Source organism: Mustela nivalis (genome assembly GCF_964662115.1).
Source record: "Mustela nivalis genome assembly, chromosome: 2".
NCBI lineage: Eukaryota > Metazoa > Chordata > Mammalia > Carnivora > Mustelidae > Mustela > Mustela nivalis.
Genome location: NC_139021.1, coordinates 157062339 through 157082409, shown reverse-complemented (window position 1 = coordinate 157082409; position 20071 = coordinate 157062339). Strand labels below are relative to the sequence as shown.

General features: G+C 46.6%; 2 protein-coding genes across 6 annotated transcripts in view; one reads left to right on the top strand and one right to left on the bottom strand.

Annotated features, from left to right (window-relative positions):
* Positions 1–3328, bottom strand: part of PI4K2A (phosphatidylinositol 4-kinase type 2 alpha) — a 30405-nt gene extending 27077 nt beyond the window's left edge. Inside the window, exon 1 of the mRNA XM_082722172.1 lies at positions 2768–3328. Within this exon, the coding sequence (XP_082578298.1) occupies positions 2768–3202 (435 nt within the window). The 5' untranslated portion in view covers positions 3203–3328. The remainder of the gene's footprint in view (positions 1–2767) is intronic.
* A 4383-nt stretch (positions 3329–7711) lies between these two features.
* MORN4 (MORN repeat containing 4) lies at positions 7712–19280 on the top strand. Of its 5 annotated transcripts, none has more exons than XM_082722205.1 (6): positions 7712–7874; positions 14062–14127; positions 15253–15350; positions 17073–17187; positions 17568–17677; positions 17936–19280. In XM_082722205.1, exons 3-6 carry the CDS (start codon positions 15284–15286, stop codon positions 18082–18084), a joined length of 441 nt encoding a protein of 146 aa, XP_082578331.1. In that variant the 5' UTR covers positions 7712–7874; positions 14062–14127; positions 15253–15283; the 3' UTR covers positions 18085–19280. The 5 variants fall into 5 exon arrangements, with proteins under 5 accessions (XP_082578331.1, XP_082578328.1, XP_082578329.1 ...); XM_082722202.1 differs by lacking the exon at positions 14062–14127 and adding an exon at positions 11439–11556; XM_082722203.1 differs by lacking the exon at positions 14062–14127 and adding an exon at positions 8954–9104.
* Positions 19281–20071: the final 791 nt, after the last annotated feature.

Here is a 20071-nt window from a genome sequence, read left to right as displayed (position 1 = left end):
TCAAGGAAGAGGGCATACTCTTCCTCTCTTTTCCTTCATCCAACTGGCTGAAAAACAGACAAGATGTCTGCAGTCTGAGCAGCCATCTTGGATCATGAAGTGGAACCCACATGCTAGGGATGGCTCACCAGCTGGATGGAAGGATGCACACTGTTCATATTGTCATGCCAGCCCTAGGCAGCCTAGAGAGCTCATCTATGAGAGTTCATCTACGAAGAGTTCAATGTACCTTTATTCGAGTCATTATTATTTTAAACTTTCTGCCAAATAGCCAAATATAATCTTAACCAATATGGAAGATGAAAAGGGGAAGCAGAAATTCAGATGACTAACTTTAAGGCAGCACTGCATAGTGCTTAGGAGCATGAATTCTGGAGCCAGTTGGTCTGGGTCTGAATCCTGCCTCCCACTTACTAGCTGTTAAGACCCTAAGCATATTAGTTACACTATGTGCCCTGGTATCATCATTGTCATCATCTGTGGGGATAATAACAGTACCTACCTCCAAGGGTATTGCTCTAAGTGCTAAGTGAATTATTATTCGTAAAGCACTTAAAACATTACATAGCATATAGTAAGTGCTATCTATGCATTTATTAAATAAAATAAACAAACACATTTGGAGCAGGGTCAAAGATGACACGACCAACCACAGGGGGTCTGTGGTTCATTGAAACTCACCACAGCATTTAGGAAGTGGTCCTCTGCTCTGAACCACATTTTCTTCAATGTGAGCAAGATGGTTATATCAGTAAGTTTTGTCAGGGCATATGTGTTTCGACTTCCTCTCTAAGAAAGGGCAGTGGCCAGGAAATTTTAGACCCTGGGGTCCTACAAATCACCAAGAAACATACCCGTAATCTGTCATTCTCTGTAGCCTATGCACAGAGGTGGTAGTGCTTTACCTGCCAGGTAGAAGTGAGAGATCTTATTACTCCCACCTGCCAGAGCACCAGATCACTTCTCAGCTGACCTGACACACTTCCAACAAAGCTGTAATAGTGTCATGAAAGAAAAATAAAAACCTTCCTCCTGTTCCTATACCTATTAAAGATAATTAGCCCCTTCTTAACATCAGCCAACAAGATAAAAAAAAAAGGAAAATAAAATAAAAAATAAAAAACACTTACATAAAAAACAAAAGTATATTGCTAACATTTAGGCTTCAGGATACCCACTCTCCTTTTCTTCTAGAAGTAATGGTTCCCCTTTGAGCTTTCAATTTAACTCACTGCTCCCTTACTTGACAGACTTGGAAAGACCTCTTATTCTCAAAGTTTTCCCCAACTTCCCCAATTCAGTTTATGTTAACTGCATTGATGGCAGAATTGCCTTCTGGTTCTTGATAATTCAGGAACAACATCTGGGAGAATGACCAGATCATTCAATGAACCCAACCAAGGGCTACAAGTCAGAGTCCATCCTGGCCACTCAGCACTCCTACAAGAACAGCACACCAGGGGCACCTGGGTGGCTTAGTGGGTTAAAACCTCTGCCTTCGGTTCAGGTCAGACCTGATCCCAGGGTCCTGGGATCGAGTCCCGCCTCAGGCTCTCTGCTCAGCGAGGAGCCTGGGGAGCCTGGGGAGCCTGCTTCAATCTCTCTCTCTCTCTGCCTCCCTCTCTGCCTACTTGCGATCTCTGTCTGTCAAATAAATAAAATCTTTAAAAAAAAAAAAAAGAAGAAGAAGAACAGCACACCACCCAGCTAAAGAGTTCACACGGGAGAAATGCAATGAAAATTCGCAGGATTTGACAACCATTATTTTAATAAGTATAACAATAGTGTATTTTTCCAATAAACCATTCTGGCCCATCTGAGAACTCTGACAGGAAAAACATGGTTTGACCCACTGATATTCCAATGATACCTCTGGTTTGATATAAATGCCTTAAATTCTTCTGCAGCTATCAAAAGAATAAAGTCACCTCTCAGCTGCCCTGGTCACCCCATGTCCATTCCCAACCCAATCATCCCCATCCCCCTTTAAACACATACAAGGGACAAAATAAAGGTCAGCTTTGCCTTAGCTAAAAAGCAAACTGCTGATAGTCCTGGGAGAGAAATAAAAGTAAAATGTAGCAGGCAGTCCTGTGTTTCTAAAACTCCGCATTCTTTACTGAAGAACGATAAAAAAGAATTTGAACAATTTCCCAGAAGTGAGCAATAACCAGGACAGATGAAACTGGTTTAAGTCCACCCACTCCATCACTGACGTCTGCCAGTAAGAGCCCTGGGACGGTGGTAGATCCCCACAACACAGAAGGCTGGAACTGAACCCTCAGATCCCTTGATCGATCACCCGTCCTCCAGTGAACAGCGACAACGCTGGTTCGGTCCAAAAAGAGAAAATGGGCCCAAAGCTCAAATCTGTAGGACAATGGCCGAATAGCAGTCTCCGTAGTTTAAAGCTAAGGAACCTACTAGAAGGCAGCATCTCCCCGCGCGTCTCTGTCGACAGGCCGATTGCCCCACCACACCGCCGGGCCCCTCGCCTGTATCTGGTCAATTTCCTCTTTTCATTCTCCGCTCACTCCTCCCCCACCAAATAGGTTCTGATTTATTTCTTCAGTCCGCAGAGCTTCTCCATCTCCAGTCCTCAGGGGCATTCCAAAATCTTGCCAAGGGGCTCTGCACTGTGAAGTTTCTCCCTTTCGCAGCCTTTCAACCCCCCTTCTCCCTCTCGCTGTGCGAAGCGGCTAACTCCCCGGGACAGGCCCACCCTCCCCGAAGGCGGGGGCGGCGGCGGCCCCCACCCCGCTCTCACCCCCTGAGGGTCCTTGACGAAGTAGCTTCCGCTGGAGCCTTGGTAGATGCGCTCGGGGAAGATGCAGCGTTCGATGGCCAGCTCGGCCTGCCGCACTACCGCCTCGAACTCGGGGTCCTCCGGGAACTCGTTCCGCTCGCGGTGGGCCTGCGCGGCGTGGGCCGCCGCCGCCGCCTGGGCGGCCAGGGCTTGGGCCTGCGCCGCCACGGTTTGGGTCTGGCCTTGGGCCGCCGCGCCCCGAGCCCGGTCCAGCAGCGGCTGCCGCTCGCGGTCGTGGCCTGGCGAGCCCGGCGGAGAGGGGGCCGGGCCGGCAGCCGCCGCCACTCGGACCGCGCCCCCCGGCACCTGCGGAAAGTGAGCGCCCGAGCCGGACGGGAAGGTGTAGTCCGGGGGTTGGGCCCGCTCGGGGGACACCAGTGGGCTCGTTTCGTCCATCCCTCAGGCCGCCGGCTCCGAGTCCCGGTGCGCTCCACACAGCTGAGCTCCCGGCCGGGACCAATCCGCGAAACCCCCAACCCACGCCTGGCCAACCAGGTCGCGGCGCCTCGTTGGCCCCGCCCTCACCTAGCCTGTTTACTTGGCGACGAGTAGGCACGACCCCTCGCGCGCGAACGGTAGCCAATCAGAACTAGCGTCTACGTAATCGCGCCCTCCGCATTTTTCGCCCGTCACCGTCTGTGGAGATTGCGCATGCTCCAGGAGCCAAACCCGGGTCAGACACGCCCCCTGCTCTTACCAGCCCAGCCCCTCCCCTAGCTTCAATTGCTGACCTGTCTTTAGGAGCTTTTGAGTTTGTACTATGAACCAACCTGCTATGAAAGTAGAGAAAACTAATCTTTGTATCTGCATTCATTCAATCATGCATTCATTAAACACTTATCAAGCACTTACTATGTCCTAAATTCTAGAGAGACAAAACTGAAGCAAAGAAACAAAAATCCCTAATCTGGGGGCTTGGGTGGCTCAGTGGGTTAAAGCCTCGGCCTTCTGCTCAGGTCATGAGGAATCCAGCAGGCATAGGGCTCTCTGCTCGGCAGGGAGCCTGCTTCCTCCTCTCTCTCTCTGCCTGCCTTTCTGCCTACTAGTGATCTCTGTCAAATAAATAAACAAAATCTTTTAAAAAATCCCTAATCTACCTAAATAAAAAGGTTTTTAAAGAGGTCATTGTATGAGATAGGTTTTAAAGAAAGAATGTAATTAGATAAGGGGAGAGGGAGAAAAGAGGGAATCAAAGTCATTTGAGTTTGAAGGCCACCTGTGCTAAGTGTTTTACTATCCCTTCCTCAAATAAGAATGACGATAATGTATATAAAACACTGAGCATAGTGCTTAGTACCTAAAAAGTGCACTAAAAATGATCATCCCTCCCTCAAATAAGAATCAAGATAGTAAAACACTTAGCACAGTGATTAGTATACTCAACAAATGGTACCACATTTTTATCATTGATGTTGTTTTTGTTTTTGTGCTTAGAATCACCAGCAGACTAGAAACATGGGTTTTCACAGGAGATAATCAGCCATATTGTAACCAATATTTCATAGTCATTCTTTCTTGAATCAAATTATTGTCACAGTACTAGAAATACTAGAAGTACTGAACTGCATTGAATTGCACTGAAAAAACTATTGTTTAATTGTAAGTGTGAGAATGCCTTAAACTTTTTTTGGCATGTAAACCATTTTAGGCAAAGGTTCATACAGTTTTCCATACAGTTTCCTCTTTTAGTTAGAAGACATGTATTTTCCTTTCCATCCAGACACCAAATAATTCAGTAATACTTGCCTCTTGCACCCCAGGGGTCACATCCACAAAGATGATCTCTTGGTATTATTCATCTCATTTAGCCCATAAGCTTCAAATTATTGTCAAGGAAAGCTGCAAGATTTAGAGTTCTCCCTTGAGAACTCTAAGGGAAATTCTCAAAATCTATTTTTGATTCTACCACTTAGAACTTGTTCTACTGGACCAAAAAAAAAAAAAAAAAAGGTCAATATATTAATATATTCTCTATTACCTATGAAGAGCTAGCACTCACCAAATGCCAGATATTGTTTCTTGTAAATTACATGAATATAACTGAATTACACATAAACGGCATTACAGATCTTATGATTTTGGAAAATGAGTAAAGTGACTTGCATGTGGTCATGCAGCTAGGCAGACTAGCTCAATGCTTTTAACACTATATTGTCTCTTGTTAAATATCTCTATGAGATGTGTTTCATATGTGTTGTGGGAAGCAAAGGCAAAAGAAGAATTAAATTTCCCTGCTACTTAAAGCCCACTCACAAGAACTTAAAACAAGCAGAGTGACATTTCTCTAGGAACTCAGCTGTCCTGACATTAATACTTTGCTAAGGGAAAATGCTTAGCTTAACATTATCCCAACGATCCCCACACCCCATCCTGTAAGTCTACTTCAACATATAAAAATTTCTTTGGAAATTTCCTTTATCTCTACCCCCAAGATATCTGTTGGCCATCAGCCCAATCCTATGACCCACCAATACACATTGAAGGGTCTCATGACTAAGGTTTTATTAGAAAGTAATAAATGACCTTTTCCTAACAAGAGCTAGTCCCCTCAAGGTCTTGGAAACCTTATTTCCAAAATTCCTTAGAGATTTACACTATGTCTAACCCCCTCACAACTTGAAAGTATATAACCAGTCACTCTTCATTACCCTAGTATAGCTCTTTCTGCCCACAGGTCCTCTCCCTGTGCTCTGCCCCTATGCTTTAATAAAACCACCTTTTTACACTGAAGATGTCTCAAAAATTCTTTCTAGGCCATTGGCTCTGAACCCCAACATCTTTCCTACATCATTACGTACTCCCTTTCTTTCCATATTCTCTGATGCCACATTACTTTTGAGACTCTCAAGACGTCTTTTCTACATTATTTTTTTTAAAGATTTTATTTGTTTATTTGACAGACAAAGACCACAAGTAGGCAGAGAGGCAGGCAGAGAGAGAGGAGGAAGCAGGCTCCCCACGGAGCAGAGAGCCAGATGTGGGGCTTGATCCCAGGACCCTGGTATCATGACCGGAGGCAAAGGCAGAGGCTTTAACCCACTGAGCCACCCAGGCACCCCTCTTTTCTACATTATTAAAATAGCTTGAGTTTGCTTTTCTACTTCCAATCTCTCTGGTTATCTCTGAACATCACTACCAGATTAATTTTCTTTTCCTTTTTTTTTTTTTTTAAAGATTTTACATATTTGACAGACAGAGATCACAAGTAGGCAGAGAGATAGGCAGAGAGAGGAGGAAGCAGGCTCCTCGCTGAGCAGAGAGCCTGATGCGGGGCTTGATCCCAGGACCCTGAGATCATGACCTGAGCAGAACCCACTGAGCCACCCAGGCACCCCCCAGATTAATTATCTTAGAACACTGATTTCCTTGTGTCACTGCTCTGATTAAGAAACTACATTTTTATTGCAGTAAAATAATGTATTTTTTATCATTTTAACCATTCACAAGTATACAGTTCAGTAACATTAAATACATTCACAATGTTGCATAACCATCACCACTGCCTATACCCAAAACTTTTTCATCAACCCAACAAAACTCTGTATCCATTAAACAATAACTCCCTCTTTCTCTAGCTCCTGCTTTCTGTGTTTATGAATTTGCCCATTCAAAACACTGTATTTTGCAAACCATATTTTCCCCAAATTTTTCAGGTTTCTCCATAACTTAACCACACAATCTACCTAACCTTATTTCATCAAATTCCCTAATATACATTCTCTAATCTAATAAGGTCTTCTTATTAGGTTAGATTAGATTTCCTTTTTAATCTAATAGGATTTTCTTGACATGCCATTCTCTCAAAGACTGTGTTTTTATTTATAGTAGCTACCACACAGTTTAGCATGCTTAACCATTGAGTGTTAGAGCTGGTCTTATAGGTCTGCTAGTCCAACTCATTTTACAGACTGGAGAGCTTAATAACTGGCTTGAGTCACACACACACTTGGTGGCAGACATGGAATTTGAACAAAGAATCCTACCTTGTCAAACAATGTGAAACTGGTGTTTATGGAGCATAATGTCACAGATACAGTATTGAGAATTTTACACTATATTCTCATGTAAGTGCTAGGGAGTCTTTATTATTATTATTATTATTATTATTATTATTTTCATTTTCTATCTCACAGATGAAGAAACACCCAAATTGGAGCAGTTTGTTTACTGTCTTCATGCACTTGCCTTCTTTTAATAATTAAATATAGTCTTGATGTTTTTCCCTGTGCATGAATCTTTTCTTCTCCACATCTAGGCTGTAAGACCCATGAGGGCAGCGATCCTCTTTTCTAGCTGCATTCACATTGATAAGTAAATAAATGGATAAAAGGATCGGCATACGTAATATTTGGAGAATTCGCTCCAATCTCGATAATACATTTTAAACACAAAGATCTGAGTAATGACAACACAACTCCTTACAACGAGTGAATGCATAAGTGTCCTGGTATCACGGTGCTGGCACAGGGCTGACACTCATTAAACCTCAGCTGCCTGGTCCAGCATGTTACAATTCACAAAGGTGAAACTCAAAATCCAGGTTTGGGTTCTGCGCTTAAACTCCAGCGGAGTCATTTACAGCTCTGAAGGTCCGCGTAGGACCCGAAGCGCTCGAGTTGGTGGTCCGTTTTTTTTTTTTGTTTGTTTGGTTTTTTTTTTTACCCAGGTTTGGTTTTGTTTTGCTTTTGTCCACATTTCGGTTAGAATGTCTCTGAGCAGACGAGACCTGAGGTCTCCCTCAAGTGGCCGAGGTAGGACCACGGGTTCAGCCCCACCCTCTTTCGGCTGTTTAACCCGAGCTCTTGAGACCCTCCGCCCCGCACAAAGATGGCGCAGAGTCCGCGCTGAGCCAATGAGAGTGGCGTTGCTCCTGGTTGCCTAGGTAACAGCCAATGGACAGCCGGAATTGCGCCCAGTGCGGCCGCCCGGGATGGCGGCGTCAAGTGGGGCAGGCGCTGGTGGAGGTGGTGGAGAGGCTGGTGGCAGGGGCGAGCCCGGCGGAGCCGCCGTCCCGGCCGCTGGAGCCCAGCGTCTGGGCGTGATTGTCATCCCGAAAGGCGGAGCTCAGGTTGGCCCGTAGCGCAGGAGGGAGGGGGCCACGAGCTTGTGGTCGGTGAGAAAGGAGGAGTCCATCCCGAGATGACCGGCTGGGGATCGGGATTCCATCCAGAAGGCGCTGACTAGAGGGCGGGGCCGGTGGGATACCGAACCCGTGAGACCAGAGAGAACCTCTGGTCTCTACCCGTGGGGCCGAGTCCAGGGAGAGCCCACGGTACCTGGCTTGGAGAGTGGGTTGGGGCGGGGGGATGCTGCGTCCGGAGGGGATGGTGGACCAGTGTGAGCAGAGACCTGGCGCCAGCGGTAGAGCAGAGCTCGGGTGGAGGGAAGGATCAGTGGTGGGATCCAAGAACGGGGTGGGAGATCGACTAGGAAATGTTCTTAGTTGGGTCTAGGGCTTTGTTTGGCCTGGGCCAGCCTGTCACACTCTGCTGGAGAGACGTCCCACACAACAAGGCTTGTGGATGGTGGCACGCCGGCTAGGTAGCATCTGCAAACTGCTTAGGTATCCGCAGGAGTAACTCGGATTTATTAGAATCCGCTCCACGCATTTCCTTTTTCATGAAATAGGATAGTATCATGGCAGTCCTCATCGTCCCCAAGCCTTTTTTTTTTTTTTTTAATCTTCTTTCTGGTATCAGGATTTTCTTCCCACTTTCTTCAATCTAACTGTCCCACAGTCTTCCTAAATAAGACCTTTGTCTAGTAGCAAAACATTTTTTTTCTTTTTGAGTTCAAGGAAGACTTGTAGTAAAAAGACTTGTAAATTTATAAGAAAAACAGTTATTTCAAACTCATTTAAAACACTTTAAAAGGAATGTGTGACTTTTTGTTCTAGGTTTCTTACAAGCCAGAATTTTTGTTCACCAGAGTCTTCCTTTCTTCTCTTTAGTATTCTAAAAGCCAAAGACTGCTTTCTTTATAATTAAGAGAACTTTGGCAAGGTATTCATACTCTGGGGAGGCTTTGGAGGAACAATGTAAAGGTATATGTGTGGAAAGCAGGCTGCCTCAAAGCAATACTTTTTAAGTGAAAAATCTGTTCCTCTTTTTTATTTTTTTTTTAAGATTTTATTTATGTATTTGACAGACAGAGATCACAAGTAGGCAGAGAGGCAGACAGAGAGATTGGAGGAAGCAGGCTCCCTGCCAAGCAGAGAGCCCCATGCGGGGCTCAATTCCAGGACCCAGGATCATGACCCCGGCCGAAGGCAGAGGCTTTAACCCACTGAGCCACCCAGGTGCCCCAAATCTGTTCCTCCTCGTGGTAGCTTTGTGTGTGTGTGTGTGTGTGTGTGTGTGTGTGTGTGTGTGATTTTTAATCCTCCGAAATTGAATGCAAGATAGTGTGAATGCATAATATTTTTTTTAGCAAGTTTGATTCCTAAACTCTAAAAAAAGACAAATGGAATGGAAACAAAAGTTAACATTCCTGTCTCCAAGTTCTATCTGGAAATATCTGGATCAGGAGAAAATAAAGATAGCAGGGGTATCATCTTTTGTGCAGAGCAACAGTGTATTTGTTTCACGGACAAAAGTCAATTTCTTTTAAGTAAATGTTTGGATTGATCCTTTGCAACCCATTTATCAAAAGAGCAGAAAGGGTGGGTATCTGTTTAGAAGCCTGAATCTTCTTGGTTTGAGACTACATTTCATATGTATAGCTGAAGCCTAAACTCCGAGCCCACCTGTTGTTGTTGTTTTAAGATTTTATTTATTTATTTATTTGACAGAGATCACAGAGAGGCAGGCAGAAAAAGAGCTCTGGGGAAGCAGGCTCCCTGCTGAGCAGAGACCCCAATGTGGGGCCCGACCCCAGGACCCTGGGATCAAAACCTGAGCCAGAGGTTTTAACCCAGGCACCCCAACCTGTTCTCTAAGAAGATTTTTTTGGGTCACTGATATAAACACTGATTTGGATCCTTATTAAAGTGTTGGGTTTTCAGTCATTTTCATCAGTACTGGCTATTCTGTATTAAACTAGATTTGTTTCAATGACCACGATTTCTTTCTGGGTCAGTGACTGTACAGCTGATGATAACTTAGCCTGGCTAATTTTAGAAGTCATAAATGAACATCACTGTCCCTGGCGGTGACAGTATCAATTATTTGGACATAGGTAGAAGTTTCTAGTCAAATGGGTTCAACCATGGCCTGAGACCCATAGTGTCCATGTGTGTCCTTTAGTTAGCACTTCCAGTTGTGCTCTTGGGAATGGACATCATGTTGACCAGCAACTATTGAAGGGAATTTGCTCTGTCTCCCTAGATAAAGAAAGGAATGGAAATTTACTTTTGGAAAAACAAGTGAGAGAGGAGGTCGCAGGGTTAGGTGGAGAGATGATGATCCAGTTACTACAGCTGTGTAACATTATACCCCAACCATAGCTGCTTAAAACCACCGTATGATGCTCACAGATTCTATAAGTAAGGAGTTCGTAGATGGCATCGTGGGGATGACCTCGCTTTGCTCCATGATACCTCAGATGGGATGCCAACTCAGTGGCTGGGAGCTAGAATCATCTGAAGGCTCCTTGGCTTACAGCTGGTCCCTGGGCTAGGCTGATTCAAAGATGAGCATTGCCAACCGGAGCACCAACACATGTGGCTTTTTGTGGCTCATCTTCCTCGCAGCACAGTGGCCCCAGGGTAGTCAGACCTCCGTGGGCAAGCAGACCAGTGAGCAAGAGGGAAGATGCGTCACCTTTTCTGATCTGACCTCGGAACACACCATCTCTTCCATCGTGTCCTATTGGTTGAAGCAATCGCAAGCCTACCCTGATTCGAAGAAGAGTTAGACTCTACCTTTTGATGGGGCAGTGGCAAGGTCAAATTATAGAACGCGTAATACAGGAGATACGACCACAAATGTCTTTGGAAGTTACAATCTGCCATGTTTGGTAATTAGAGGATGATCTTTTCCATTTCATTGGCCTCTTTAAAAACTTTAGAATATTCTCCTTTAGAGCCATAGCATACCAGAAGAGGGGCTAGGTTTACAATTTGAGGGGCTGACTAGTACCGTGTCCAAAGCTAGTCTTCAAACTGGAGAAACACTGTTCCCTTCCTTTCAGCGACCTTCTCCTGGTCCCTGTGAAACAAGCAGGATGCCATTATGTGGAAGTTTCATGTGGCCTTGAGAAAAAGTAAACAAATGTTGGAGTCTGCTCCCCCAAGCCCCTGGACAGTCAGACCAACTCCTCACACGCCACCACAGTAACTCCTTCCAGACCTCTGAGTGAGGACAAGTTTACAGCTGCCAGACATCAAAAGGAATAGCCCTTGTCTTACCATCTCCCTGCATAAATCATGATTTTGTGTTTATGTTTCGGAATGGTTGTTTAGTGATAAGATTTATTATAAGATACGGCCTTTTAAGATTCTGACTTGTTTTGAAGGAATGAAATATTTCAGATTTGTTCCATAAGCTGACTCTTAGTACGCTGACTTCATTAGTTTTGGGAAGCGCTGAAGACGGCCTGTAGTTCTCAAAGCCTGCCTGGACTGGAAAGAGTTTTCCTCTGCAGTTTCGATGGAAAACTGCTTCTCTTCCTCTCATTAATGTTGTATTTGCAGTGGAGTCGTGCTGACCTCTACCCCAGGCACACTGATGCTGGGCTGACAACAAGAGGGTTGAGCCTGAAATTGGATGCCGACCTTGTGGAACATTGGTGGAACAGAGATGGCACACCAGGTATAAGCGTCACCAGTCAAAGAAATAGCCCCAGAGCGTTCAAGGAGCTTTAAGACAAGAAGAAAATGATCCCTACCTCGGGGCATCTTCTGCTGTGTCAGAGAGCCTGGGCATGGAGCTCCCGAGTAGCAATAGAGAGAAAATCCCTGGTGGAGCTGTGGGAGGGGCTCACAGACACCACTGGAAGAGCTTCCCAAGCTGGCCTCATTATGGGGGTAGAAACAAATGTTGCTTCCCGTTTGGGCGAGAGCCAGAGATTCTCAGAAGTCATCTGTTCTCATAGCTAGAAGGAAATGAGAGCTGTGAGACAGGGCCGGGGCCCAGAAGATGTGACTGAGCCCTTCTCTGTTGAGGCCCAACTGTTTGCACGTCAGAATGTTTCTGGGCTTACGGCATCTGTATCCAAAAACATCATGGCGTAGGTCAAAATTAAAATATCCCATAGTGTGGCAATAAAAAAAAACAGGCAAGTGGCAATTGTAGTTTACTTTCTCTCAGCTTAGAATTTACCTCAGGCAAAATTGCTGGTTTTTCTTTTCCAAATGTTATTTGAATTATATTGGTAGCATTTTTATACGGAGACTTTGGGGAAATTTTTATTATAGTAAGTGAATGTGTGAGTTGAGACATCTGTTTTTGAAGGAGGAAAAGAATAACATTTAGTGGACAGGGCCCAGTGGTGGTGTAGGTACTTTCATGTATCTTATTTAATTTTTTTAAAAGATTTTATTTATCTGACAGAGAGAGAGAACAAGTAGGGGGAGCAGCAGAGGGAAAGGGAGAGGGAGAAGCAGGCTCCCTGCTGAGCAGAGAGCCTAAAATGGGGCTCGATCCCAGGACCCTGAAATCATGACCCGAGCCAAGGCAGATATTTAACCAGCTGAGCCATCCAGGCGCCCCAGTGTATCTTATTTAATTCAATCCATAACAATTCTCTGAAGTAGGTATACTTTCTCCACTTTACAGGGGAGGAGACCAAGGTTTAGAGGCATGTAAGTAACCTTCTCGAGGTTACAGAGTACACAGGGATGTGGCCGCAGTGCTGGTGCTCCTGGGCCCACACACCACTTTATTACACTGGGAGACATGTGGGATATGAAGACAGGATGGCATTTAGGAGCATGGGCCCCAGAGGCTGACCCCTAAGTTTCTGCTTCTAACTTGCGCATGTTAGCGGGGGGACCTTGGTGAATTTACTTACCCTCTCTGCCCCTCAATTCCCTAATCTGTAAAATGGAAGTGATAGTACTACCCACCTCATAAAGCTGTGAGCTGAAATTAGATTATGGCTTTTTAAAAAGGATTTTATTTGTTTATTTGACAGAGAGAGACACAGCAAGAGAGGGAACACAAGCAGGGAGAGTGGGGGAGGGAGAAGCAGGGAGCCTGACGCGGGGCTCAATCCCAGTACCCTGGGATCATGACCTGAGCTAAAGGCAGATCTTAACCCACTGAGCCACCCAGGCACCCACCTCTAGGTTCCTTATTAAGAGGGGACCATTCAATAGAGTGATTTATAGATCAGAGAACATTCACGCCTAGTGTATCTGTTTGTAGGAGTAGTAGTCCTCATGCTTTCAAGTGTGTAGCAATCTAATGATGTGCTTGTTAAAACTACAGGTTCCCAGGCTCTAACTTACAGAATCTGATTCAGTAGATCTGGGGGTGGGTCTAGGACTCTGCATTGTTACTGTCACTTGTAAAACTGTTGTATTGCTTAGATCTGGAAAAGATGAAGAGGTGAGTAAACAGACCTAGGGAATTAAAAAAGAACTAGGGATCACACTTTTTAAGATGTGTCAAATACTTCTGTTTGTATTTAATGCTAGTCAGGTATCTTAATCCCCTTCTTATAGGATATCTTTGAATGCAAGCATTCTTTTAGTGCATATGTGAACCCATACCTGGCAGTCTCCAAATGTTGCTGGGTTGTTTATTTTTCTCTAATATCTCTGTAATAGCCATTTCTTCCTTCTGCTCCCATTATACTGTTATCCCCCTAGTTCAGGCCTTATGATCACGTACCTGGGTATATTGGTTATCTTTTGCTGGGTAATAATAACACACCACCCCAAAACATAGTGGTTTCAAACAACCACCATATATTTAGTCCATCATTCTGTGACTCAGTAAATTGGGCCTGGGTTCAGGAGCAGCTCTGTTGGTCATGTCCAAGCTCATCCAGGCATCTGTTGGCAGCTGGGACAGTAGCTCCACATGACCTCTCATCACCAGCCAACTAGCTCGGGCTCATCCACATGGGGGCAGGACAGTTCCAAGTGCGGTGGACGAGCACTTCCCAGACCTCTGCTGTATCCCTTCTGCTAACGTTCCATTAGTCCAAGCTGAGTCCCATAACCCACCCAGACCCAGTGGGCGGAGGAATAAAGTGCCCGTGAATGGACACATGGTGCTGCCATGTCACATCCCAAGGGCGCAAGCACAGGAGAGTCATTGGTGCTCATTTGCACAGTCTCCTGAAGGATTACATCTCCTGTCTTGCAGGCTTTTCTGGCTGTGGGCTCTTGATGCTCCAAAGCCTTCCGTTTCCCGCTGCCATGTTCATTTTCTGTAAGCACTGCTTTCGAATTATGTGCCTGTTCATAAACCCCCCAGGGCCTCCGTCTTTTCCCCTCCCCATTAACTGGAAACTCTCCTGCCTAGCTTTCTGAGGTCTCCTTAGAGTAGCCTGACCAGAAAAACAGAGCGAGCAAGACAAGAGAGAAAGAACTAGCAGCAGTCAGGGGAGGCCGGGACACTAGTCCAGCCCAGCCACAGCCTAGCTTTTCACTTCTCTCTCTCCACCTATGAAATAACAGAGTTTAGGTTTAAATCTGAAAGGTCCTCAGATTTCAGATTTCGGCTGAGTACCTAGACAAATTTATTTCCTCTTACTCTGTAAATAAACCTTCCATTGCAGTTAAGACCCAGCTTATTATTTTCCCACTGAACATCCGGGTTATGTGGCTCTTTGTGCTTTCATTCCCCAGGTTTTCTCCATGGGTGACTGCCCTTTGCATGCCTGCTTGCTTGCTTGCTTGCTTTTTAAATATTTTTTAAAAAGATTTTATTTAGGGCGCCTGGGTGGCTCAGTGGGTTAAGCCACTGCCTTCAGCTCAGGTCATGATCTCGGGGTCCTGGGATCGAGGCCCGCATCAGGCTCTCTGCTCAGCGGGGAGCCTGCTTCCCTCTCTCTCTCTCTGCCTGCCTCTCTGTCTACTTGTGATCTCTGTCAAATAAATAAAATCTTAAAAAAAAAAAAAAAAGATTTTATTTATTTGACAGACGGAGATCACAAATAGGCAGAGAGGCAGGCAGAGACAGAGCATGGGGGCCGGGGGGAGGGAAGCGGGGGCGGAAGCAGGCTCCCTGCTGAACACAGAGCCCAATGTGGGGCTCAATCCCAGGACCCTGGGATCCTGACCTGAGCCAAAGGCAGAGGTTTTAACCCACTGAGACACCCAGGTGCCCCAAGGCTGATAACTTTTAAAACCAGCAGGAAAATAAGAGTGCTTGAGCAGAGGTGGTGATGATGGGATTGGGAGTGGGGGGTTGGAAAGGTGGATGTGTTTGTTAAATGTATCCAAGATAACATATACTTAGCTGGTTAGTTGATAGAATATATCTGTAAAATTGCTTTGCAGACCTTTCTTCCAGCCATCCTGTGACTCTGGTTCTCGCCTCTGTTTCCTGCAGTGTTTATCCTTTTCTTCCGTAAGCTGTCACCATGACCCTGACAAAAGGTTCCTTCACCTACTCCAGTGGCGAGGAATATCGCGGCGAGTGGAAGGAAGGTGAGAGGACCCCGGGGAATCAAGTGATGAACACTTCCTTTGGCTGAGAAGCCAACTGGATGAGTCTTCATAGTCTAATTCCAGGATTTAATCTGAATAATGCCTTTCCTTTCTTTGATTTTAGGACTAAATAAAGGCATTAGAAAATGCCATTGTTTGCCCAATCTCCAGCAATGAGTTAAACCTTTCCACGTCAGAATATAAAGTGTTTTAACCTCTTTTTATTCTTTAGTGGTATTATTTGGGAATTGTTTTTATTCATTTTTTTTTTAAGATTTTATTTATTTATGTGACAGACAGAGATCACAAGTAGGCAGAGAGGCAGGCAGGGGGGGGGGGAGCAGGCTCCCTGCTGAGCAGAGAGCCTGATACTGGGCTCGATCCCAGGACCCTGGGATCATGACCTGAGCAAAAGGCAGAGGCTTTAACCCACTGAGCCACCCAGGCGCCCCAGGGAATTCTTTTTATAAATACTTATATACCAGGCAGAGTAAAATGAATTATTTTGAGTGCCTATAAAGTAGAAAATGCAGAATTCATTGCAATGACTTGGCTCCAGTGAATTTTAAAAGTTCAGGAAGATCTGGAAATTAGGACAGAGAGATACTCAAGAGTAAGTGACAGTCATTGCCTTGAATTTCCTGTGACAGCTCACTGCATTCGGAAGCATCTAGTCACAGGATTGGTGAAATTCTTCAGAGCCTGAGAAACATAGTCTGACCACTTCAAAGCCTCGTGGGGCCAGTCCTAGCAAGCCACGAGCTGCCCCGAGAAGCCTTGACTTCCTACAGTGGTGCCAGTGAAGAGAAGTTCTGGCGGTTTCGACATGCACCCCATTCTTCTCACGTTAGATCCCTACAGCTCATGAATTTTTGAGCCCTGAGAGGAGCAAGTGGGCAGATGGGATGTGCTCTTGCTCGGTACATCTCCCACCTTTCTCCTACCTCCCCAACACCTGCCGTCCCCTGAAATCTGGCCGTTTAGAGGCACCATTCTGCCAGGCGGTCTCTGTCCCAGCTGCCGGAAGGACATGATTGCTCCTCCAGCATCTTGCTGTGTTCTGGTCAGTTCAGTGGGTAAGCACAGCCCTCCTGACGTAACAAAACCCGAATCAGTATTGCCAGTCAGCCCGTGAGGTGTGCCCCCTAGCTTCACGGTGCCCTGTGGCACTGTCTCCTCTCCGAGAGGCAGCAGAAGTCAGTGGTGAGTGCTCTCCAGCCAGGATGTCTGTGGCATTTGCTTTCTTGCTCTGCCACTCAGCAGCTCTCTGGTCTCGAGCAAGTGATAGCGTCTCCTAGCCTTGCTTTCTGCATCTGTGAAATGGGAATAATAATAGTACTGTGCTCTCTGTGTCTGTGAATGGGAATAATAATAGTACCTCTTAACATCGCGAGAATGAGATAGGTTGATAAATTCAAAGTGCTCAGAAGAGTGTCTGACACATAGTCAAGGCACTATGGTAGTTAGTTTTATTTTCCAGCGCTCTCACTCATACCGAGAGAGACCTGCTCCACATCTGATGTTCGTGACAAGATGGGAAGGTCCCAGGAGCCGGATTTTCCTGGTGTCTGACTCTGGGTAGCAGTTCTCTGCCCTGCTAACATCACTGCCTGTCTTCATTCCCTTGTGGGTCGGGTGACGAGCGACAAGGGATGTTAGGCAGCGAGGGGGTCCCTGAAGCTGCCTTATCCCAACCTGACAACTGTCTCTGTCTTTGCTCAGGCCGCAGACATGGTTTTGGTCAACTGATGTTTGCAGATGGTGGCACCTACCTGGGTCATTTTGAGAACGGGCTCTTTAATGGCTTCGGGGTACTGACCTTCTCCGATGGCTCAAGGTAAGTCCTGGTCATTCCTTTATGAGCTTTCCTAGTGGTAAATAGCTGCTCAGATCTGAGCTTGGCCCAGGCCCTCTGAAAACAGGCAAGAAGTAAGCAGTTCTTTTATGAGTTACTTTATAAATAGATCTAAAATTTGAAATGGCGAGGAGCCAAGTGACCTTCCACCGGACTGCCATTCTCTTGCGTTATCTCCTTGAGATTAGAGCCGCATATCACACATGCCCTCTGGCCCTCCTCTGGGAGTGGGGCGGTGGGGGCAGGGATTCTGAGGCAAGCAGAATCCACTCCGCTCCTTGGCATTAATAGGTAACACCCACTGGTAGCTGCTTCACACAGTTAACCTGACAACTCACTACCTCCATCTCCTGTTCCTGCAGGTATGAGGGGGAGTTCGCCCAGGGCAAGTTTAACGGCGTCGGAGTCTTCATCCGACATGACAACATGACATTTGAAGGGGAATTTAAAAATGGCAGAGTAGACGGTTTTGGTAAGTCCCAGCCCCGCAGGATGGGAGCCCAGGGGTGGGAGCATGCCAGGGGTGGAGGTACACCTGGTTAGCTTGGATGTTTCCAGGACGTCTGCCCATCCATAGGATCAGGCCCGATGCCCGCCTGTGGAACTTGCTGGTTCAGGGTTCGGGAGTGAGGGCGGCAGGTTTTCCTTCTCCACTGCTCCACGATACCGAGCTGCTCTCTGAGTCACACTCGCCCTTATCAGTCCCACATTTGCTCTGTTCCCCTCAAAGGCCTGCTGACCTTCCCTGACGGTTCTCACGGAATACCCCGCAACGAAGGTCTGTTTGAGAACAACAAGCTGCTGCGGCGGGAGAAGTGCTCCGCGGTCGTGCAGCGGGCCCAGAGCGCCTCCAAGTCAGCCAGAAATCTCGCTGCCTGACGGGCGTTGTGCACCCGTGCCTGGGCTCGGGCCACAGCGCAGGCCCCCACGATGCACTCAAGGTGAATACGTGAACCGGATGTGAGAGGAGATGAGAATGCCCATGGAGCGGAGGCCTGGAGACGAGCCCCCTCACCTGCCAGGTGGGGATTCCATTACAAAAGTCATGAGGACTCTGGCCCCACCCCGGCCTGCAGCAGGGTCACCAGTTCTGTCTCTGCCTCTCTCCCTGATTGGTATTCTCTGTCCCTAATGCCTCAGGTCGCCCAGCACAGACCTGCTTCTACTTGATTTCTTGCCCATGGAGGCAGAATTTCTTCATTCTGCCTGTACTGGGGGCAGTTGATCCTCGCCCCAGATTAGGGTGAGTGCTTTGTGCTACCCTGGAGAAACAGGGAGAAACATGGGGGTGACTTAGACAGCTCCTCAGTCCTATGGAAGTCAAAGAGTGTTTCTGTGTGTCGCCCCTTCTTTGGCTGCTGGTTGGCTTCATAACTCTGGGCCTACCACTTTGTCTCCCCAGGCTGGTATCTGTGTCTGCTTGTCCCCCTGTGAAGGGTTCGGTAAAAATACGATTTCCCTCTCCCTTGATTGTACAGGCTGTCTTCCTTACCTGAGTTCCAGCAGCTAATTTGTGCCCCATTGTGCCTCTCTCCTTCCTTAGACACGGGACAGGATCCCTCTGGGGGACAGTCAAGAAACTGATACGAGGAGTCATCTCATAACGTGTATTTGTTACTTACCCCGGGGCAGAGGACAGACATCTCTGGGCCACTTCAGGCCCTACCATGGAGTAACTGAATCCTTAGGGATGGCTTGGGCTGACACAGCCCCTTCCCAGTGGACCCATAGGTCAGACCCACCTCAACCCCTTGGAGCTTGGGGAGAATTGGATGGGTTCTAGGACTGCAGTGAACCAAAAGAGAATTTGGCTCCTTGCATTTGGTTCATGGTTAACTCTTCCATCACAAGCTTGGTTGTCAGCCCTGGGGGTCAGATCTGGATGGATGGGACCCCTGCGTAGTTTATGACGGACACCTCCAGTTACCCAGAGCCCAGACATGCCCACTCCACTCCCAGCCCCTTACCCTAATAGCAGATTGTGGTGGAAATTATAGCCCTGTGCCTCTATTTATTCTCCGAGTTGTACTGTAGAAACAAGTGTTTATGAGGAATAAACAATCAGCAGAACTGCCTATACTTAGTTTCTCGACTCTGGCTCTGCCTCCTCATGAATCAGCCCATTTGCCGTTTCTAAAAGTTCATCACAGATGGGGTCTTGGGACCGACACTGCAGACTCTACTGCACAGTACTTAATTCTCCATACCTCCGAGTATGCTTTTTTTTCTTTTTTAAATCAGATGGGTTCAGGTTGCCCAAACTAGAAAGTGGCAGAGCTGGGTGGGATTTGTATCCCGGTTTTTCTGATTCCAAATCACTTTCCACTGTACTTCTCTTGCCCTGAGCATCATGAGATGGGGGCACTCATATCTGCTGGATTACCTTGGGCAAGTCAGTTCCTGCCTGGATTTCCCCTCTTCCTGCAGCAATACCTCCCCAACTGAGCTAATGTGCAGTGTTCACCTACTGTGCTAACCCCTTTACATGTGTGATCTTGTGGATCCCTGGGAGAAAGGAACTGTTATAATCCCCAAGTTACAGATCAGATCAGGCACTTAAGTTGTTGCCCAAGGTCCCACCAACCCTAAGGGGCAGGTCTAAGAACTTAAACCCAGGCCTGTTTAATGTAAGCCCAGAGGCTGAGTGCTTTACCAGTACACCAGCCAGCCTCCCGAGCCCTCAATTTTTGCCCCATCCCTAGGCTGCATTCTCGCCTGAGCCCAGATCTTCTGGATGTTGCCTGTGAGAAGAGCACAGGTGCTAAGCCCCAAGCTTCATTACCATCCTGATGGCCAGTATCAGTTGAAGATCGATACCTTTTATATTCTCTCCTCTAGCCTTTGTCCTAAACAAGGACCTGTTTAC

What these genes read in the sequence shown, in the direction of transcription:
- MORN4 (XM_082722201.1), top strand. Translation starts at nt 15,284, where the DNA reads ATGACCCTGACAAAAGGTTCCTTCACCTACTCCAGTGGCGAGGAATAT. An exon ending in TCGCGGCGAGTGGAAGGAAG is followed by an intron (nt 15,351 to 17,072) that starts GTGAGAGGACCC and finishes GTCTTTGCTCAG; the next exon opens with GCCGCAGACATGGTTTTGGT. An exon ending in TGGCAGAGTAGACGGTTTTG is followed by an intron (nt 17,678 to 17,935) that starts GTAAGTCCCAGC and finishes TTCCCCTCAAAG; the next exon opens with GCCTGCTGACCTTCCCTGAC.